The 23,825-nt window shown below is 42.3% G+C and overlaps 1 protein-coding gene across 2 annotated transcripts in view; it reads right to left on the bottom strand.

Moving 5' to 3' along the window:
* The window catches only part of col27a1b (collagen, type XXVII, alpha 1b), a 115,693-nt gene that overhangs the window by 76,916 nt on the left and 14,952 nt on the right, over nt 1-23,825 (bottom strand). For both annotated transcript variants that reach the window (XM_050051534.1, XM_050051535.1), the window contains exons 4-7: nt 19,818-19,871; nt 11,292-11,345; nt 5,809-5,862; nt 5,652-5,705 (exon numbers count right to left, since the gene is read on the bottom strand). In XM_050051534.1, coding sequence (XP_049907491.1) covers nt 5,652-5,705; nt 5,809-5,862; nt 11,292-11,345; nt 19,818-19,871 — 216 coding nt within the window. The remainder of the gene's footprint in view (nt 1-5,651; nt 5,706-5,808; nt 5,863-11,291; nt 11,346-19,817; nt 19,872-23,825) is intronic.

Genomic DNA, 23,825 nt, shown 5'->3' with positions numbered 1-23,825 from the left:
GAATGTGTATCTGCATGTGTATCGTATATATGGACTCGAAAAAAAAAATAAAAAATTGGACAGCTTTCACAGTTCTGTAAATCCATTGTGTGACACAAAGATGGCAGAGGATCACATTCTCCATTAGTTCTCCCTCTGTATGAAGAGCAAACAGTTTTAATTAGTGTAACTCACACCAGATCAACCCTGCAGCCAGCAGGCAAAGTGCAGCAGCAGCAGCGGCGGCAGCAGTATCTCCCCCGCTTACAGAATAAGCAGAATAAGGAACAGACTTTCCTTGGCAGACAAAAAATACGATGTTCTTTCCACAGACTTTTATTTTTATTATAACACAAAAACCTTATTCCCACCTGGCATTCCTCACACCCCTTTTCTTGGACAAATCAGACACGGCAAATAAAGGTACAGTATGAGAATGTTATTATACAAAGCTGAGGAGCAGGAAGGAAAAATCTTCAGGGCTGCACACAGCTAATAAAAAGCTGAGCGTTATTCCAGTATGCCATGATCAGAGCTGGCTGTGTAAAAGGCACGCTGGTCCAGGGCTGGTAACACTCCACTGGTCTGACACACACACATACACACATACACAAACACCAGTCACTTTACAGTGCAGACCGCTGACTGACTCCCAGGCAACCTCCCCATTACATCTCTACACATTTCCCACAGTGAGAAAGGCTTTCTCTGGCAGCGGGCCAAACACTGAGCACAAAACTGAGTGAAAAAAGGGTCCATAAAGCAGCAGCAGGTCATGGTTTTACTGGCTGCTTGGACAAGAGCAGGCAACAAAACCAACCCCGGGCTTCATCTGTGTCCGATGATGGAATTTTGGTGTAATTTGAATACAAAAGTGCGCTGTAAGGAGTTTTGGCTCCCAGTGCCGGAGTATGATCAAAAAAAGTCTAAGTGAGTTAAGAACAGCTGCAAGCAATGAGGTGTCTGGTGGCTCTCCGAAGAGCCAAGCTGATTGCCTTTCTTTTATTAGCTAGATACAAAATGCATTTTAATACTTTGTATGGCTGTCAGCAGTTACTTTTGGGGGATCCGAGTGTCTTGAAGGTTAACACGGCCTCGATCAGAGGGACCAGGATCTGACCTGAAGTGATAATCAGAGCAGGAAGAGGGGGATCTGTTACAGTCACTTAACCTCAGCCAGGATGCCGGTCCACGCCCAGCAAAGATCCTCAATTACCATAAATCAGCGAGAGGAATATCAGCTTTTTCCCATGACTCCACGTTCCATGACTCACATGGCGAGAAGAGGTCTTCCTTTTTTCGAGCTGGAGTCCTCCCCGTTACTACACCGAATGGAGGATCCTTGAGCGCACCAGATGGTTTTTCACAGTCAGCGCTGTCCGATTGCATAACAGATTGTTGGAGCTCCCGCCAAGGCATTATTACACTCATACTATTGTATCCCAAATGAGGACAGGGGTGTGTGTATGTGTGTATGCGTCTTAGTAAGAGGGAAACTTGCTTACAGAGGTTTTCTCATATTGCGCGCCGGCCGTTTTCTAATTAGCATTCGAATCCTGACTTTGCTTTGACCCTTTACTGTACTGATGCACAGCGTTTGTTTCTATCTTCTCCAGAGTATAATTCTGACAGCAGGCCGCAAAAGGAGTAGTGTGATGATAAACTGCCGAGTGTAATTTAAAAAAAGCACCGTCTGAGGATTTTTTTCCGCAAGCTTTTGTTTTTCTAAACAGATGTTGCCGCACTCTCCGACTGTCAGGTAACTCTGCAGTGATTCCCTTTGAAAAGCCTCTCTTCTTCATTCGTTTTATCCAAAATGAAAACAGTCTGCGACCTAAAATGAAATTAAAATTTATTCGAAAACCACATTAATTCAATTCCTAATCTAAATCTTGGAGATTTCCCTGCCAATAAGTAAGCAGGGTGGGTCCCCCTGCTTGCAAAGCTGATAAGCCTTAATGAATTTCAAACATTTGGGTTTTAGTGCAGAGTTTCAGTGTCCCATAATGGTCTGAGTGCAGTTTCCAAGGTTTATCCTCTCTTAACAAGATGAATCTGGGATAATGCTGAGTTTGTGAAATTGCTGGCATGGCAATGAGCTGCACACATCGTCGCCCTCTCCAGTGTTGGGGGGTAATTGATAGCAAAGATGGCAGAGTTGTTGTGGAAGATTCTGTGAAGCCTGCTGTTTATTGGAATCAGCCATCGCTACAGGCAGCTAACAAATATGCTGCTAGACTTGTGCTGTTCATTACAGGAGTCAAACTCCTAACACAGTGTAAAACATATCTCCTCCAGTTAGGGCTGACCAGAAGCTGCTGTGACAATGGCAGGGTCCCCACACATGTTCATGGACAACATTTCAAACCTTTCCATGACTTTTCAAGGACCCATAATAAAGTTTTCACTTCGGAAAAGCACCTACTTGACAGTGTCTGCTGCACTTGCCAGCCTGGTTATGCTACTTTTATACACACACATGCAGGAGAGTCTCACCTCCCATACAAAACGTAGCCTCACTACGTCACATATACACATAATGTCTAAAAGCAGAAACCTTGGCCGGTATGAGTCATGGATAATGAGAATTGTGCAAGTTTTCCATAAGTGTAAAGCATCAAATAAGTTGTTTGAGTTGATCTGCCTTACTTGACATTGCACATCCTTTGATGCAACTATCGCGCATCGCAGTGTTGATGCTAAAACAATATATCATGCAGCCCTATGTTGACGCATATCAGAGCTACGTTATGTCAACCGCTAACTTACAGAAAATAAATTTGCCATTATGTTACTGTAGGAGCCGGGATGTGTATTTCACCTTTGTTGTTTATTATTTGTTTTGGCTGCACATATTCTTTTGGTCACTTTCATGTCTGGTAGTTGTAATTGGCACGTTATTTCACCTGCTCATTCACTGGCGTGGCAGCTTTAAGACAAAGAGGGTGAGTTTTTGTTTCCGATATTTTCTGTTGACCATAATCACATCACGTAATATTTGATTTCATCTCATTTTTCTTTAGTTATATCAGTTGTTTTTTTAATAAATCACCATAAAACGCATCTTTGGACTTCAGCATGGACTTAATTTAATGAGTCACAGCTACAAACCTACTCAGCCTCTTTGCAGCTTTTTACATTGATAGTAGTAGCTACAGTTACATTACGTGGAGGGGTATCTCCAGAAAATTACTGTGACAGTTAAAAACAAAAAAAATTCATACGTTTTCCAAAGCTTTAAATGATTTTTGCTAGTTCTACAGCTTTTCCAGGCCTGGAAAATGAGATTGTGAAATTCCATGACTTTTCCAGGTTTTCCATGTGCAGAGGAACCCTGTAATTGACATCAAAATCAGTACTTAGGCTAAACGTTTTTGTATGTGTTTTTTGTATTATGAAATGACATGAATTACCCAAAAATCCTGAATGGCCCCTAAGTTAAGAATCAGTTATCTAGCATTATTAATTATGCATCAGCATTAATTACTTTTAGCTATACTGAGAATGTCTCAGTTTTGCGAATTCAACTAGCTCTTATCTAATGTCAGTCACCAGCAGTCCAGCACTACTGAAACTGGGGCAGTTTGACCACATGCAGACTTACCGATACGCTAGTAAGATGTTGAAAACATCAAGTGTCTGGAATAGTTTTAAAATTTGTGAATATGACCCCCAAAAGTCAAGTGTCTCAGACTTGCCAAAGGAAACTGGTACATCACAAATCTAAAACAATGTGCGATCTGTATGTTAACAAAGTGACTGTTGCGTTATCTTTGGTGCATCAACTGATGTTCTTGTCTCTCATTTTACCCCCCACCCTCAAGACGATTTGATGTCCAAAAACTGGCTACTGACTATGTTTTGAACAAAATATTCTGCTACTCTGAATTGACCTGATAAGATAATCATTTCTTGGCAGCACAGTAAAGATCCTTTGACAATGGTTAAAGGCAGCGTTGTTGAAGGCAGAGGTGTGATCACATTACCCTGTTTAAGGTTTGACTAGTCATGTTTCCACATCATTTATTTCCCAAAAAGTGAGAAAAGACATCGATCCAGGGAAAGGAATAACCAACCATTGCGGTTGTAGTTCACGCAAAGCATCATAAAGCTATCTGTGAATGGATATCGTCAATGAGCAACATGGGGCAACGTGTTCTTTCATCCGGGTGAACATGGGCACTGTAGTACATTTTCAGTCAATCCCTCCGCCATCCTACTGCTGTAAACACTCACTTATAGCATCAACTGTGTATTAATCCGCAGCGGAAAACCAGTACCCGCCAGTCTTAGGAAATATTGAGCCTGTTTGACAATGTTATAATGTCAATTAGTAATGTCTGTAATACACTGATTAAAAAACATTGTTATGGGGTGTTGGTAGCGTAGTGGATAGTGCTGGCGCCCCATGTACAGTTGCGACCATTTCTGCATGTCACCCCCCGCTCTCTCTCTCTCACCCCCTTCACTCTGTCCTATACAATAAAGGCAAAAAAGCCAAAAAATAATCTTTAAAAAAAAAACAAAAAAACAACACTGTTATGCAATTAGTCTTTTTAACCTTCAACTTGAACCTTTTCACCTTTTTGGCATCATCAGTGGGTTAGGGTTGGGTGGGAGGAGGCTGTGGGGAAAAATGCCACAATATGGAGGGACCATCATTTCCATTTGCATTGCAATTGTATGATTACATACCACTAATGTTCCTTCCAATAAAATACGACTGGGAAAAAAAACAGCTTTGAAGTCACCAAAATGAAAATATTCTTATGTGGAAAAAAAATCTAATACAAAAATATTGTCTCAAAACAAAGAATATGGAAAAACAAAGTCAGTCACTTACAGAGTACTATATTATCTGCACACTCTGCATAGTAGGAAACCCAACAGGCTCTGGCCCACTTGAGATGTGTAATTACTGTGGGGGGGATAGCAGGCCTTGGGAAAAGGCCAAGGATAAAATGTACAAGGCCATGGAGAAAACACTCTGCTGCTAACCATCACTCTCTGTCAGGATAACCCGGCTCATGTAAAGAAGTCAAATAATGTAGACCAACAATCCAAAGCAGAACCAGATCACAGAACTAAACCGCAATCATAACTTGTCCTACTTTTGAGCAGAAACTGTTCTCCAGAGAGCGAATGACATAACATGAGTTTGGAAGAGGGCTGTAAAACTTAAGTTACACTGAGTAAGCGCTCCTCAATTCCCTTCATCATTTCGGAGGCCTTTGATACAGATGATGTAACAGCCCAGATATCCAGATCTTTAGTATTCTGACCCACAGGGGAGCCAGAACACAGGTGTGCTCCTTGACGCCTGCATTATGTTAGGCTGCTTTCCAAACAAGAGCTCAAACATTCATGTTTGGCTGGAGTCTCTAAACACTGCAATTTCACAGATTTCCCCCTCAAAGGCAGTTCAGGGTGTGTCAGGGTTGAGACGGTTTGATTTAGTGATCCTCGATATACAGAACTCCACTCATTCAGTCGCTTATTCATTCAGAGAGTCTGATTCATGTCGCAAGACATTCTGAGAATGCAAACACACATGTATAATGAACTTTGACACATTAGGAACAGGATCAGTGATATCTAATGGATATCAGCTACTTCCTTTCAGATTTACACAAACAAACGCACAGCTTGAGCGTGTGAGACGAATCAGATACCTTTCGTCCAGCTTGTCCATGCAGTCCAGGGGGGCCCATAACACCAGGCTCTCCCTACAAGACAAATCAGGTCACATTCAACACAGCAACACAATTTGCATGAGTGTCTGCTAATAATCAAGCAGTTCTATGAAAGGAAAGATGATCATATGCGTACTTTTGGTCCTTTTGGGGCTTGACCAGGTGACAGTCCATAATCTCCTTTTTGTCCCTAGAACATAAAAACAAACAGAATTTTCTTTTTCATGCTTTCAGACACACTTTTCCTCCCAAGGGTACGAGATGTAGCCTCCTCTGCACCAACGTTCACTGCATACTTTCTGCATTGCCACAGCATTCCAGCTCGCAAGGCGCAGAGGAGTTCGCTGTGTGCATTTACCCTATCAAAGAGTAATGACTTCATCCTACTTATTGGTGAGTGTAGCGGTTGTATTTACACAAACGTGCAGTCCATTTATGCCCTCCAGCGACTCAGTTTACACCAAGCCAGTGAGAAGTGATGGGGAGTGATCGTGTACATTCTTCTGCCTTTTCGGGCAGTGGGAATCCTGTCAGTGCTTTCTGGGTCAGCATGCAACGTCCAGTCTCACTGGTGAAAGTGCGGCCCAGATATCTACGCAATTATAATGTAAGAGGCCCGTGGAGAAATAGATAACTTCCTGTGTTAGTGCTTATCATTTAAAGAAACAAGTATATAGAGGGAAATCTTGCAGCGCTGAGGTGGTTGGACTGTAATCAAACAACAGCTGTTATCGCCTGATTGCAATTTTGATTGAGCAAATTAAAGTTCAGGCATGGAGAGAAATTCCACGTTGAAAGTCACTTTGTGCAATCCTGAAGCTGAGACGTCTATTTTAAGGAGTAATATGCCCATTTTTAATCCAGACCTCTTAGTGCAAAAGGCAAGAGTTCAGTCAAAGTGGAAAGACGAACTGCTTCAAAGGAGTATGTTTTTATTTCACTGGGTTTCTAGAGAAAACTACAACAGGAGTTCTCATCTACCGTATATCGGCCCATTTGAACCTACATGTACGTGACAGCTACAACTTGGCATCGAGGAGTCTTTGTGGGAATTTTTCTGCAGACTGATTTCTGAACAGAGCCAGGAGTGCGACTCCAGCCAAGAGCCACATACGTACCCTGAACACTGTGTCTTTTCACTGTCTGAGGGTTTTTCACCTCAGCTCCATCATCTGAATAGTTTAAACTCAAAGAGGAGCTAAATGAGGTAATTTCTTCTGAAAGCTTAAGACCCTAATAAGCACTTGCACCTTCCACTGGTTGTCCACAGATTTTTATTCATTTCATTTTTAAGTCTGCTGCTAGACGTCTTGCAGCAGCGTTTAATTATCATCAGCGCCTCTCAATTCATCATTATCACATCCAGATAAAGTGACATATTCAAACAAAATTCAGCTCAAACGCTGTGTTTTCAGCTTGTTAATATTTTAAAAGAAACGAAATGTGGCAGGCCAGGCTGTCTGCTGTGTGAGGTTTGTGTGCAAATAGGTCAAACTGAGCTGGGCCAGGTTTGGTTAGGCTCCAGCAACACATATGTACAGTATAGGAGTTATGGTTTTCCCCTGGTTAAGGAGGCCAAAGCATGGTATCAATTATGTTGTTTTTAATGTTTAAAGACAGTGTGGAAAATGCTGAAATTCAATGCATTGGAACGAATTGGGTTCAGGCTTGACATACGAGCTGTTTTCTGTTTTTATTCCGGCGCAGTTTAATATACAGACTCCCTTTGTGATATCAGACTGACATATTATGGAGCTAAACCTCTCTGTTGACAATTCAGATCAGCGCGAAACACAGACGGATGTCAAGTACTTGCAAATTAGTGAGTGCGGAAGACTTAAAACTGCTGTTCTCTCCTGAGGGGAAACAAATGGCTTTTTGAGAGGCTGGAAGAGTTGCACTGTGAAGCCAAGAGGATCTGACCTCAGACATGCAAACTGAGTGAAATTACAAACAAACACTGGATGACCACGAGTAACCACAAGAAATACTTGCTCTTCATATTCACATTGTTGCTTAAATGCCCTTGTTACATCAGTTAGATATGGATCATAAAAGAGCATTAAGGCTGTATGTACCATAAAATTTTATTGTGTTTTATTTACATTATCATCCTTGCATCCCCAAGAGGACAACCAATGTGTAGCCCTAGATCCCCTTCAAGGATCCAGCTGTGTGCTGACACGGAAAACAATATAATTTGAGAGAAACATCGACCACTTAATGGATAGTAATTAACTTAAAGGCCCACTCAGTCAATTTCCTGACCATATTAGGTTATGGAAATCAAGATTATATGTAATTTTAAGGTTTATTCTAAATATAAGAAAGCATTTTTTTATTGTCAGCTCATCTGAAGTGAAAATAAAGACCTTTTCCCAGCTGTGGTCTTGAAGTAAACAAACCTCTTAATGTCCTCAGAAAAGGCTGCTGTTATCCTGTATTTTTCTTGCTCAACAAATCCCATGAAAAGACCAAAACAAACAGTGAGTTAGTCCGTGTGTCAATACTTCAAATTTTCCTACTTTCCCTGTGGCATTCAGCCCTGAGTCCATTTGTTCCTACTGAAGTCATGAGGCGTTTAAGACAGGTCACAAATACAGAGTCGCCAAAACAGCTGGAAGCAGTAGTTTTTTTAAATTGTGTAATTTGATATTTTCACATGGATTAACACATACTTTGTGTATGATTTACTTCACCAGGACGGTGGATTTGGAATTGGCTTAAAGTGAGCCCATTATGCTTTTTCCTTATTTTCTCTCATATATGTAATGTTAAAGAGTCAGAAGTTCATTTTTAATGTGGCCAAAGTTTCAGAATAATGAGGTAAATGTATGCAAAAGTAATTCCTGTGAGCGATGACCTCAGGCTTCAGACCATGTTGAGCCCTCTGTTTAACCCTATGGGCCCTAGGCGTTTTTGGGGTATTTTTACTGCCTTTACTTTTAAGCTCATATCACAATCATTATAAAGGCTACATACGCATGCTTGTTCTTTTCAGGACAATCTGGGCTAACCAGATTTGCCATCATTCCATGTCCTTCTATGTGCCTGTATTTTATATTAATTTTTATATCACTGAAAAAAACAAATCTGTGTTACTAAATTCTTACATTTTTACATGTATCTCACCATAGCAAGTTGGAAGAAGACATATTCTGCCATATATGAAGAGGGGAGACTCTCTGGAATCTGGCAATATAAGAACCATGATGCTGGGACATTCTGTCACTTCACAGCTGTCCAAAACATGTGGTTTGTGCCAGGCGGATATGATTGCCAGTATTTTTTCATTATTGCAAGAAATTCCATTGACTCATTCACAAGTCAAAAATGTGTTTTATCTGAATGAAACATGCAATATTTACATCTAAGATCATAGAAAAATAGTCAACCCAGTGCAATGATGTCCTCCAAGATAATATTTGCCACTTTGTTTGCAGTAAACAAAGTTTGTTGTTGTTTTTCAGTTTCAGTTATATATTGGGGGGGCATTTTGGGCATTGGGGGAGACACATGTCCCCCTCAATGTATATGGTGACTACGGCCCTGTCAGCATTGTCCCCCTCAATGTATATGGTGACTACGGCCCTGTCAGCATGCATAATTAGGCTGCAGTTGTCTCAGTGCGCAAAGGTGAAGTGACTGGTCTTGCCATACAAAGTTTGATGGAGTGTCAACTGGACAATATGGAGATATTTGCATCTTGAAAACCGGACTACAAATGTGGATAGACAGGGAGAAACACACGCAAGCCTAAGACGTGGTAAGATACGATATTCCTCACTATATGAAGTGACTGATAACAAGATACATGTGATATGCGTGGCATTTCTGTGCGAGCCTGTATTCGCGAGTAATCCATCCAAGAGTAATGTGTGTGCAAAGCTGTATGAAAGCTCTATTGTACATAATTTTAGTGTAACTTTGTCATTTTTTTTCGCTGTGAAAACATTGGACTACCGACAAGTGGTCGACTTGGTCTTGTCCGAAAGCTACGATTCCGCTGTTTCACGTGATATGCGTGGCTTCTCGCTATGACGCACAGTCACGGAGAAAATCCACAGAGAAGAACAGGTGTGAATTTGGACGCACTATGCGTCGTTCGGGCCCATAGGGTTAAGCAGGGATAGGGTTTCTGGGGCAACCTACTTCTATGATGCATGAAGAAGGGAGATAAATCAAAGGAATTGAAACTCCAGTGACACTTGTAGTATTTAGAACAACTTAATTTTACTACCAGCATGTTTGGGCTTGTGGCTCTCATCATGGAATACTGCATCCAACATTTTTTCAACTTTGGCTACAAAATGATGTCAAGTCGAGTGTGTACATTAAGCAGCCTACACCGCTACATGAAGCTACATGCTAACATTAGGGAAACATGTTAACGTAATTGCAAATGTTGTAAATTTCTCCCCAGTTTTGGTCCATATTCCTGCTGGAGCACGTCCAGTTGTGTTTAGCTTTTAGTGATTAGTGATTTTTTTTTACAGTAGGAAGTGCAGCTATTCTAGTCATTCCCCAGCTGGAAGTGCACTGCAGCATACTAACATTTAAGCTTGGTTGCTGATGTTGTTAATTTCTCCCCATTTGTCCAGTTCTGTTTAGAATAGGGCTGCCCCCCTAATAGTCAACCAAAGGTTAGTCGACCAGAAAGGTCATTAGTCGGCAAGATTTCATTGGTCACATGGTTGCAGGGGGGAAAAAAAGTGAAACTCTATTAGTAGTTGCGCCTTGTCAAAATAAATCAAAACCATTTTTGAGGACCACATGGGAATTTAATTTGAAAGGACAGACACAGGAAGTGGCCACGCTCAGCAGCCAGACAGGAGTCATCTTACAAACCAATCTAAGCCAACAGATATCTTTCCCTTCTTCTGTAAATATTCAGTCTGATAAATACGGAAAAGTTGATCATGTTAGTGCAGGGCTACCCAGAGCTTTACATCTGTCCCACAGACGATAGGCCTACACACTTACAAACAGCACCTGGAAGAAGATCAGCTCTACATACGGCATGTGTACGGCCCGTAATTTCCAGGGCTGGTACCTGCGGTTATTCCACAGGCTAGTTAATAACATGTCGGGCAGGAAATCCAAAGTGTGGGATCATTTTGAGAAGGTGAAGGACGAACCCAAGGTGATATGTAAACTCATCTTCATTGGTCGACTACAAACATGACGTATCATCTGAAACATGGAAGTAGCTACATGCCCATTAGCCCACAGCGTCATTAACAGGCGGCTCGCTCAGTGTGTGACGTGCACTTGTAGATAAAATATAGGCCTATATTAATGAAGGTTCATTAGTACGGTTTTGTATTTCTCTGTAATGTAGCACAGTGTTAACAATGTTACTGATACTATTCTTTCTCACACCTTCAACTCAAACCATTGTGTTGCCCTGCCCAAAATATATAGTAGTTGATTAATGGCCCTAAACGATGACTATGTATCATTTAGGGCCATTAATCATTGTTGATGGCAAAATTTTAAAAATCATTACAGTCTGGATCCTTTTATTCCTATGATTATTACAAGATGAGCTTTATTTTCTCTTCCTAAATACAGATAGTTGGCATTTGACATGAAACTGTTGGTTTGTTAAAGTCATACCTTCACTCCAGGAGGTCCAGGACGACCAGGGTTTCCATGTGGGCCAGGAGGACCCTGAAAACAGAGACACACATGATTGAGGAAGACACTGAGTGAAGGTGATTATTGGGGTCATTGAACAGGCCTCCATTTCAGCAGCAAAAGGGGGTGAGCTAGTGCCATGAGTGAGGTCTTCACAGATGTATGCGCATATTGTTCCCTTTTCACCACCTGTCTGTTATAGGACAGGTCAGCTGTGCCCCGAAGTCCCTCAGTGTTTGTGTATAGGTGCTCTGTGAGACGTACTGTGTCTCCCTGCCTGCCTCGCCTGTCTGCCTGCCCATCCAAGTTATGACATATGGATGTGATTTTCCTCATCCCTACACTTTTCCACTGGTTTCTGGGGTCCCACAAAGTGAAGGCCACTCATCCATCACACCATATTCCCTGATGGCTTTGTGCCACAAACTGTAGGTATCTGTGATATATACCGTGCTTAGATGTAATTCATTGAGCTATCTGTGCCAAACGCTTTATCAAAATGGACTATCTCCTGCAAGTCGGGCCAGGTGGGTGGATGTACAGGAGCAGAGAATGAGAAGACAAAATCTATTTTTTTCTGGTTGAAGGGACGATAAATTCAAGCGAGCTGTAGAGAGGGATTGTTTGGAAAAATAAAGCCACAACTTCCTGAGGCATCCAAGTGAGGAGCCTTCAGTTCAACTGCGCACTTGAGTGGAGCGGGGTCGAAATGCTGAGCATGGAAAATCTTCCCCAGCAAAACTGAAAGCACTGAAACATGTTCAGATGGCCCAAACAGGAAGCTACTGTATCTTCAGCCCATTCTTTGAGTTGTTCAGACTTTCCATGGGTTGTGAAGGGGGACCTTTTCCCCCAAGCTGGAGGTGAAAGTGAGGGGTAGGATTACTCTGAGTCAAACAGATGGAGGAGGCCAAGAGGTGTAAGTGTACGGTCGGGTGATTCAGCCCGTCTCTGTTATTTATCTGCGCTAAATTATCAGGCTGTGGAGAGGAGTCGAACAGCCCGGGCAGCTCCCCTCCCCTCAAACTGGCCAGACCTCTCCCCTCGCAGGCGCTCGGTGCTGGACATATGGAGACACTTAACAGAAGCTCATCTACAGATTTCCTCCTCCTCCTCTATTCAGAGCATTCCCCTTTTCACTCGCTCGATATTAAAACGTATGGAAGTCATTATCTCCAGATAGGAAGCAAAGGGAGGAGGAGACGTAGAGAAAAAGGGAGGTCGGGACAGAATATTACAAATTGCATTCTCGCAGTACATAAGGTGAGGAGGCACGGCGCTGATGACAAGGTGGGCGGGTGCTAATCCCGATGGAGACGAGCATAATGGGAAGAGTGAGTCACTTTGTCCGTCTATCTTTGTGTGGGTGAAAACAGGAATGAAAATCCTCTTTGCTTAATTACTAACAAAAAAAAAAAAAAAAAAAAAAGCTCCTGACAGGAAACCATTTAGAGACCACCTGCAAATAAACACAAACACATGAGCGCAAATGTCAACCTAGATCAGCACACACACACGTACACACACTCACACCTGAGGCCTGCAGATGAAGGGCACCTGTATACCAGAGCTGTGACCAGCTTTACGATGTGGGCCGATAACTTTTACAGGAGTGACACGTGGAGTGCTACTGTTTTTATAGGCTATTAACCCTGAACAGACCACTAACACCTTCGCTGGACTGCACAGAAGGAAACATTATGTCTTTAGCCTGATGATTATTCAATATAATGTATATTAAAAGGATCCTAACTCTGACTTTGGCAAGATGCTCGGTGCTAACCAAGTGCTAATTGCTTCCCTAAGATCAGAAACTCTCTTGTGTGGCCAGAAGTGCAACTGGAGTTGAAACTAACCAGTGTTTTCTTTAATCCACCATTCATTTTCAGTATTAAACTGACAAAACATTTCAGTACAAAGCGCATCTGCCCTTTCCTAGGTTTTCTGTTGATGAATTGCAGTCATGTTTTTAAGGTGGTGTGTTCTATTTTATGCACCTATCTAAAACAAACGACTGTTTCTGCAGCTGGAAATGTAAAATGCATCATCTGCTTTGCACCAGAGGTGACGTGTGGTAGGTAGATGCACCACATACCGACAGCAGCAAATGTAAATATTTTCATCAACTGCATATTGGTTGAGTGACTGCTGTGTTACGGCGCATTAAAGGGATAGTTTGGATCTTTTGATTCGGGGTTGTACGAGGTACTTATCCATAGTCAGTGTGTTATGTACAGTAGATGTCAGTCAGCACGCCCTCAGTTTGAAGAAGCAGGCAGGAGTACCACCACAGAAGCTAAGCAATGTATTGCTATGGATGGAAGCAGCGGCAAAATGTCTTAAAAAAGCCCCACCTAAAATAATAAATATCTGTTTAAGTGTACACTAAATTTAGAATATTTTCACAGCCTTACCTTACTGTCTGACAGTGATTTCGGACAGGGAACTGAAGCTGCTATGTCTCCATAAATAACATCACTGAACACAGAAGCTTCTGGTCTACCGCTAGAGTAGTTTTAATGGTACGATAACCATCTCAGAAAATTACACAAATATTGTTTTTACTATTATCATCAGTAACAATGAAAACGGAAAGGTTATTTTTGGTTGAACAAACGCTTTCTTCTTCTTTTGAATAGAAGTATGTTTAAAAAGTCTGACAGGCAATTGCACGTAGATGAGAGTCTCCATCCAGTTGGATGGGTTTTTTTCAATACCGCAGATAAGCAAATGTACACGGTATGTTAACCATCAACCACGGCAAACCTTGAAACCAGTTTATCACTGCAACCCTATCTACCGCTGCCTCAATCAGCTAGTTCGCCTTATTGTATGATTTTGGTGTTTAAGAGGGTTAGTTCAAATTCAGTCTCAGAACCTACCAGCTATTGTCTGACAACAATAAATCCTCTGGAGACGAGGGCCAATAATAGGGCTGATTTGGTGTAGCAAGCGGATATTTGGGACAAGACTTCCTCTTCCGTGCCCCTGTCATTGTTGCTAATCTTGATAAATAGATGTCTGCATGTGAATTCAGGTAATAAAAAATATATAAATAATATAAAGCTACATCATCATCAGACTATCGATCAATCAATTTTATTTATGAAGCCCAATATCACGAATAACAATCTGCCTCACAGGGCTTTACAGCATACGACATCCCTCTGTCCTTTGGACCCTCGCAGCAGATAAGGAAAAACTCCCCCAAAAAAAAATCCTTTAATGGGAAAAAATGGTAGAAACCTCAGGAAGAGCAACTGAGGAGGGATCCCTCTTCCAGGACGGACAGACGTGCAATGGATGTAAGGCAATGGGGTCCGAGATTGCAACATTCCCCCCTCTCCACATGGACTATTTACTTAATAGCCCCTTTTACACTGCCAGATTTTCCGCGAATGTTAGGCCGTTTTGCCGGCCAGCTGCAAGCGTTTAGACACACAGAGCTGGAATGGCGAGTTGATCCGAGGTGCCCAATTTTCCGCCTCGTAGGGTAGCCTAGTCATATTGGCGGAACCCTTTTAGTTTAAACAGACCGAGGTGGCCTTCCGCAATGGGAGGGGCTGTTGAAGACTTGTGGGAGGAGCTGTTGATGACGCTGCACGTGCGAGCCACTGGCGGTGGATAAACAGGAAACAGCTGATAGCAGGAATTAGCAAGCAGCTAGCAGCAAGAGGGAAACACAAACCTGACAGACACTGTTAAGATGAGCAACTGAGGAGACAAGGAATTGCACTCCCTCCTTGCCCTCGCAAATGAAGAGGCCATTTACCGTCAGATGACGGGGGCGGTGAAGAACGGGCCGACTTACGAGAGAATCCCCGAAGGACTGACCAGCCGCGGCTTCCCTCCCACGTCACTGTTTACGTCACACGCTGAGCTACACGTTTTGTTACTTGCTCACGCCCCCCATTGCCCCGAAAAAGGCACATTCTGTATAAACAAAAGTAGGTAGGCGGCATTTTGCTGCACTCCCCGATTTTGTTTTTATACTGCCAATGCTGAAAAAAGACTGATTGGGCTTTCCTGCAAATTTGCACAACTCCTGTCTAAAAAGGACTAATGATTTGTCAACAACAATTGGACCACAAATGGACCACAAACAGAAACCAAAACACTTCCAATACCAACATTTTGTCCTCATCAGCCACAGATCCTGTGTTCATATGCAGAATCTGTTTTTGAGATCAGGTTGGATTCACCAAAGTCACACAATGACGCCAACAACTAAGGCAGCAATAGTCCAGTGTCTCTTGTGTTCAGCAAGCAAAATTTTTGTCAATGGAATCTGGTGGCTTTGACGAGAGGTGTAGGGAACTGCAGCTGTTGGAAATCCATATCTGATAGCAAGGTAAAGCATTGAAATATTTTATAATGTACATCTATTTTAGAGTGTACATTTAAACTCATTAATTTTTGTGGCTAAAATACGTTTTGCTGCTGCCACAATCAGCAGAAGGCTACATCGCTTTGCTTCAATGGTCATGCAACAAACATCTACTGTATGTAATCCACTGACTATGGATGAGTACCTCATACAACCCCACTTTAAAAGATCCAAACCACCCCTGTAACATATAGGTAATGCATAGTAAACTGTTTAGATTAAAGGTGTACGAAGCCATGGAGATACATATGCTCACAGTTTTACTGTCAATGAGCAACTCAGCGATCATGTACAACAACTGTCTGCTGGCATCTCCTGTGAAGCTCCTGCAACTTCAACTCTCTAAATGTGCTTCGTATTAGCTTCAGCACAAGATATAGTGGAAACCGTCAGTGTGGCCGATAATGACAGAGAAGAACTTAATCAAGCCTCTGAGAGACTGCTAATTTGTGCCTACACATGTAATTCATTTCAGAAGAATCTAAATTTTACAAGATACATAAATCAGCTGAGTTTTCTGCGCCAATCAACCTCTGGCAGAAACAGAGCTTCCATTGCTGGAGTCTCCACAGACTCCTTATTTCTTTTTATAATAGTGTCAACCATTCTTTAAGCAATTATGCAAATGTTTTCAATTTCACAGAAGCCCGGTGTCCCATACTGACTGCACACTGGCAGGTCAGTTTCTCTGCACAAAGCCCCCTTTGATCCGCTCTCAAGCCTCTCCTTGAGGCCCGGGTGAACTCCAGCGCTCTGCTGGGCTTATGGCTGTGTCGAGGAACGTGGACGCTGTCACGTGTAAAGGATGCTGCTCGCTGGTAGCAACGGTGAGACTGTCTGCTCAGTCAGAGATGACACCTTTCTGTCAGGAGGGTGAAGCCCTAATGGTGCTGTGTCACTGCTTTAAACTCAAAATAAAGGCAGCCAACTTGTTATACTGTCCTTTCTTTTCAACTAAAATGCAATTCATCTCTTTACAAATTTCCATTTAAAATCTCATTTTAAAAAGTTTAAGCTTTATAATTGGGATCTGGTGCTTTTCAGTGCGAGTCCAACCATCAACCATTAGCAGCTGCACCACCAAGGATTCAAATCTTCTTTCCAGTAAATTTCTTTCCAACTAAAACAGGATTCTGCTCCATCTCCTTGTACAATCTTCAGCAGTCCTTCCAGTGAATTTCGTTTTAACTGAAACATGACTCATGATAAGTCTCTATGAAGTTTCTACATCATTTCCCTGAAAAAGGGACACAAATTGGGACAAGCAATGTTGTAAATTTATGCTTTATAACTTCACTAACACTGTATCACATGCATTGCAAATTTTTCTTAAATACATCTATCAACAATTAGCAGTACTAATAAGAATTAATAGTTACTTTTAGCCTCATAGATCAATCTCTCTCACAAACCAGCACAGATCCAAGCGTAGAAATCATCTCCCGATAGGGTTCGCATGTGATTCATGAAACGTTCTTATCGTGCCCATCAAAGCATAGGAATAATCCGGTGTTAATAAATGTGATGGCTGAAAACAGTCAGTGTTTAAAAATATAGAAAGGTTCCAGATAGAGCCGGCAACCAGTGGTGTTCAGCCTCGGTCAACCTGGAGTCAGCCCCACAGAGCCGGGCACCTGCCAGCTGTGACAGAGGGCGCACGTCCATATGGCGACTAGACATTTTTAGGTTGATTAATGTGTGGCTGCAAATACGTAGATGTCAGTCAGAGTACGGTCTAAAAACAATTCTCCACCTCAGCCAGATTTACAATGCTGCACCACAAATACACGCCGACGTGAGTTTGATTGTAGCCTTCGCTCACGTCCACACTGATAAATGTCGAGCTTTGCTGTGGAAATGTGGAAATTATCGCGCGTCGTACATTCGTTTCATAAATGAGGGCCAATGTGTCTTCCTTGAAAAATGGACACAAGTTGTACAACATTGTTCTGTTATACTGCAGCTGGACTTAACTCAAAGGAAAACCCATCCATTTTCATCTGCTTATCCAGGGCCAGGCTGCGGGGGCAGCAGGCCAAGCAAAGCACCCCAGACATCCCTCTCCCCAGCAACGCTTTCCAGCTCCTCCTGGGGGGGGGGGCAGGACAGATGAGATATGTAATCCCTCCAGCGTGTCCTGGGTCTACGCCGGGGCCTCCTACCAGTGGGATGTGCCCGAAACACCTCTAAGGGGAGGCGCCCAGGGGGCATCTTGATCAGATGCCCGAACCACCTCAACTGACCCCTTTCAACCCAAAGGAGCAGCGGCTCTACTCCGAGCTCCCTCCAGATGTCTGAGTTCCTTACCCTATCTCTAAGGCTGAGCCCAGCCACCCTTCTGATGAAACTCATTTTGGCCGCTTGTATCCGTGATCGCTAGTAAAGGAATACCTCACATTGGAGTAGTGTGTAAGATTAAATGGCCTCCAGCAGTGAGGTTGCAGAACTTAAATTTCTCCCATGTGCCATGCTTGGTGGACGAAGCAAAAACGTGAACGGCCCTATCTAGAATTGTCTGTTCTGGGCTACTGTAGAAGCAACATGGTGAACTCGGTAGAAGTGGATCAACTCTGTATGTACGGTAGATATAAAGACTGAACCTTTAAAGCAATTTTTTAAAGACAACTATCAGGGAAACAAGCATGAAACAAAGCACGACAACAGCAGTTTGAACAGGGGAGTTACTGTTCATCATCTTTGTGCATATAGATGTTTGGTATGTTTAGAATATAAAACCCTCTGCTATAGTGAATGTTGCTTTTATTCCTACTGTTTGTACAAGCAATGGCCAGACCAGAGTCCACTTTAGAGCTTTCTGTAGATCATGCGTGTAGCTGTGAGGTATTTCTTGCTAATCACGTGAACTATCCAGGAAAATTCTGATGGTTCAGGAAAACAATCAGTAAAAACCTGAACTGCACCCGTCCTTTTTTTTTTTTTTTGCTCTGAGTCGGTGTGGCCTGCAGTTTGGTCTCAAGAGCTTGATGATGAATGAACTCTATAGAGGTTGGTGTGCTACTGCATAGAGCTGCTGAGCTCCAGACAGGGTCTTAAATGCCTTTAATAAGATGGGGACAAAGCCCTCTTTCTTCCTTGTTTAAAGAGATTGGGTTCCCACAGCCCACCCCTCTGAGGCCTGACCGCAGGGCACAGTCTCACGGGCTGCGGCAGGTAGCTCGTATGCACACTCCTCAGAAGCATAAGTACTCTGCAGGAGGTGTTCAGCAGGAGCTCTGCAAAAAGAGCAACCAAAACTGGTATCTCTCAATGTTTTTTGAAGTTCTAGCATATTTATTTCAGCTTAGGACTCACTGTGACGCCAAGTTCAACTTCTGCTTCACTCATTTTCATATCAGGGCAGTTGAAAGGGCAGCAGCTACACACACAGCCATCAGTTAAAGGTCTTAGACAGAAATTAAAATAACAACTCTCCCTTGGGACAAATCATCTCCTCTCTTCTTATATTTCTTCTGAAAACATGAGCCTGAAACAACATCTGCTCTCACTCTGTTTGGCTGCATCAGGAGCTCACAGGCTGACATTGAGCCCCGAAATGAAAGATATGGCACCAGAGGACTCTAATACACTAAGAAGCATTCACCAATGTTAACATAGGAGCTATGCCTAATTCAAGTACTGGTACTGCTTGTGTACGGGATAGAAAGTACTTGTTCTCTAAATATGTACACTCACAAACGTTACCTTATTTTTCATGTCCATCTAATACCTACCATGTGTGTTCAATTAATTTTACATTGGCAACTCACAGATTTGTAGCGTATGGTTGTTTGCTCTCCAGCTTTACAAATGGACCTTGGCAGCAGAGAAGCACAGCTTGATCAAACCCAGAGCCAAAGCAAACTAACGTCTGGCTGAATAATGCTCCGTAATCCAAAGATGTCACTGAGTGCTTGATCAAACTGCTCAAAGGTCTTCCATATCAGTGCGCTGCTAACAATGTAATCTTGCTACAATGCAGATCAGACGTGATTATGGCATCATTAAGATAAAGTGGACGACATGTGGAAGATTTTGGACGGGGAGTGAAAAGTGGTAATGGAAAGAAAGAGGAACTGTGGGTGAATGGGGAAACTTGTTGCTGGTTGGGAGAAACTCACCCTTGGACCTCTCTTCCCTGGCTTTCCTGGCAAACCTGGAAGTCCTTCAGGGCCCTAAAAGAAAAGATAAAATATGTCAACAACAGGGTTTCTAAGAGACACTTCCTTTTGTCGTGTTATTTCTAGAGTCTCGAACAGTCTTAAATAGTAAAAGAGACAATAAAAGTCACTTGAAGTCAGATATTGAATCAGTAAATACATCTTGTGCTTTTTTTGCCTGATTCTGCATTACATTAGCTGAGAGCTCCAAAGCACTCAGTGAGTGAGATGCTGGCAGGCACTTGAATGTCTTGTTAGAGGCGAGAGCAGCCCTGTCCCGTTTGCAGCCAATATAATTTGAGCCCAAATCCACTACAGTGCACAGGCTGTAAGTGTGACTCATTGCAGTGGCAGGCAGGTCGGCACTGGTTCCAGCCACAGCCAATCACATTAATTATGGGCATCAGCTAGCTTTAAAACAATTTCATACATGGATTAGCAAAGCTCTGAAAGGTCAAATCTAATGAGGGGTCAATCCGAACTACCTGAGTTTGCTTGAGATGTTGGGATTGTTATTTATTTTCCCATGGCTTCAGAAGGTTAAGGAAAGAGGAGAAAGGAAATGGGCCTAAAAACAGCTCGAGGCACTCTAGCTGAAATTGAGCTACTGTAATAATGTCAGATGTATAGAGCACTTTTGTCTGACTTGGACAGGACCAGCAGCTATAATTGTACTCCTTCAGCCAGCATACACTCTGGAAAGCCAAAAGGCTTTCAGCAACCTTTAGATTCTTTAGACTGCAACCATCAGGCTGTCCACACGTGATAAGCTGTTTGAGCTTCAGCCTCTGCTGGGATGGGCGGAAAGGCAGTGCCAGAGCTCACATCTTTATAGAATTTACAAACAATAACTATTCATGATTTGAAACTGTGCGTTTGAGTCATAACTTCAGGTTATTTTGTCACAAGTAACGATTACAAACAAGATTAAAGATCAATATTATCTGAGCTCTGGTGTAAAATATGGATGCACAATTTTCAGGGTAGCCCTTCTGCGAGGTTCAGACCATCGCTTTCTCCAGAGGCAAATGATGCAACAATCTATGCCTGGGCGGTGTCTATTTTTTCACATCTTCAAACCTTCCAGCCCTTCACCAGGGTAGATGGTATATGATGGTTCTGGTATAAAAAGCAGACAAACAAACATAAATGCTGAGCTGGCGGTGATAGAAGTCATCGTAGCATGTTGGTCATTGTCTTGACTACAATGCTGTGTTTCCAATATGCATCTGGCATACTTAGGTAAGTCTTGCTGGGTCTAAATAATTATGGCTCATAGAATAATCTAAAGATAGGAAATAGGCACCCATTACTTGCTGGAGGACTTGATAACACTTGTCGATGGTGGATACCTACATATCAATGGGCTGAACAGAGACGATGTGTTGACTAAAATCATATAACTAATAAACTGTTTTATAGTTGGAAGAGGTCATTTCAAGTTAAAGTTATATGTGTCAATACTCCCAAATAGCTGCAGAAGAATTTTTCTTTTATTGCTAGTCCTGTAACGTTATCCCCACCACCTACAGTCACCATCTTTCTCAGCTCAGCTTCCTGTTCTACCAGTAGAGAGTGACCTCTAGTGGTGTTAGCTGTACATTACATCGCCTCAATACAGCATCTCTGTATCAGTTTAACAGAAAGAGAAGCAGTTGTATTTCTGACTGTACTGAAACCCACACCTTTGGGATTTCTAAATACCCTGGTACACTGTAATACCTTGATACTACCCAAGCCTACAACAATCCAAATTTTCCACTCACTAAACCAGCTGCAACCCATAGCCTCAGTGTATGTGCTGATACAGAGTACCAAACTGATACTAGTGATCTATTTTAGCCAAATTAAAAACATGTATACCTCATTGTTTGCAGCACTGGAATTATCTACTGATGTACATCCACACAGAAGGAAGCGACCATCTACTGCTAGCTCACCTAGCAACACTGATCAAGCTAGTTTAACAGCTCAGCTAAGGACGACATCATTAATATTTCCATCTTGCGCTGTCACTAGCATGAGCCTCTCGTCCATGAGTAGATGCACACTTCCTTCTTCCTTCAGTTCCTACATGAAACTGCTCACAACATGGTCTGTGGATTATCTTGAGTAAGCGGGTCATGATCTCTGGAAAGAGACATTGCTGTTGAGTTTTTGTATGTATTATTTTAGCGCTTTGAGCACCACAAGCCGAGTGTGGTCTAGTTTTATCATATTCGAGAGAAGGCAGACATCTCTATGGCTGATATCTCCAGAACCCTGCATCTATGGTAAAGAAAGGTAAGAAGAAATCTATTATTGATTTTGTGGTGAATGTCCCTTTAACTCAGACACTCAGCTTTATGACATTTACACAGAAACCATATGTGGATTGGTCACATTTGGCCGATTCCAGATCTGGTTAATTGGTTCACTGTCAGCCAAGACAACGATCCAGTGCATCAGGCCTGTAAATCTGTGCAGTTCTGCTGCTGATCTTGTGTTGACAGCCTACCAAAACCCCAAAAGGTTTTTTTTGGACAAATCTCTCCATTAGACTGAGGACCTTACTTGATTATCTAACCATCAATTTTTATCCTCCCCTCTTCAGAGCTAAGGCCTGTTGACGAATTCATCAGCACTTATGTTATTTACCAGAACTGCTGCAGCAGACACACATATACATTCAAAGACATTCCTGCCTTTGTGATCAGTTGAAATGTATGCCTTCTTAAACAGTCCATGACCCACTAATTTCAGTCCTAATCCCAGTGGAGAGGGTTCAAACACTCAACTAGAGGGGCACTTGGACAGCGCAGCCCTTTGCCAAGTCCAGTAGTCTTCTTTGACATGCAATCTGCAAATGTAACCACTATGTCTGAATATATTTCCAAATGTTTAAGAAGGAATGCTCTATCACAACTGCTTTCTGCATTAACTTTGTTCAAACTATACATGTGTGCTACCCCAGAGGATTACTGGTAGCAGTAAATGTGGATTGTGATATTGAATCATCGCATTTCTACAACTGGCTATGTTTTGTCACTATTGAACTTCTACTGAATTTTAAGATGTATGGCATGCACTGTATTGCGCCAAAGCCACATGCCCTATCTCGCAACGTTAACAGAAAGGAAAAAGTAATAGGTGTATCTGCACCGTGATTCAGTTTCTCTTCAAAATTGAATGGGTTCTTCATCAACCCACGCTACAACCTTCCAATGAGTTTCATCAAAATCGGGCCAGTAGTTTTACCGAAATCCTGCTGAGACACAAACCGAACCGAAGCTATAACCTCCTTGGCAGGGGTAACAATGGGTTTCCAGTCATCACTAAAATGACTCAGAGGACAATGTTACAAAATAGAATATTTAAACCTGAGTCAGCACTCAATTCAGTTGTTATACTAAAACATTAACAACCAATCCAGTAGTGAAAGTTCTCAGAAAGGTAGTCTTTACCATACACCAGGGACTGACGGGCATCAGTTACAGTACTTCTCTCTCATAAAAACTGGCTTCGGGGGCATGCAGAGCTGCGGTTTCTCTCGCTGCCAAAGCAGCTAAGCTTTACTTAAGACATTCTTTTTGGTCAAACATGACCCAATACAAGACAGAGGAGTCTTTTTTACAATGGAAAATGTGGGTAACCATACTGTGTTCAACAGAGGATCAGTGCCTGACAGGACCACATGGTCGATATGAATGTATACAGTCTGCAGTCAACACTGCTTGATGACTGACAAGATGAAATACTTTGTCTATGTTCATCACTGATGCTCTGAACTTAGTAAGATCAGTCTGACTCTACAGTCTTAAAGGATCAGTGTGTAGGATTAAGAGAGATATATATTGGCAGAAATGGAATCTAGTAAGTATGTTTTATTTAGTGTATAATCACCTGAAAATAAGAGTTATTGTGTATTTATTACCTTAGAATGAGCCATTTCTATCTACATAAGGAGCGGGCCCTTGTCTATGGAGATTG

This window comes from Epinephelus moara, chromosome 8, assembly GCF_006386435.1.
Source record: "Epinephelus moara isolate mb chromosome 8, YSFRI_EMoa_1.0, whole genome shotgun sequence".
In the NCBI taxonomy this organism is placed as follows: domain Eukaryota; kingdom Metazoa; phylum Chordata; class Actinopteri; order Perciformes; family Serranidae; genus Epinephelus; species Epinephelus moara.
The sequence above is the reverse complement of the archived record's forward strand: the minus strand, read 5'-3'. Positions and strand labels throughout refer to the sequence as shown.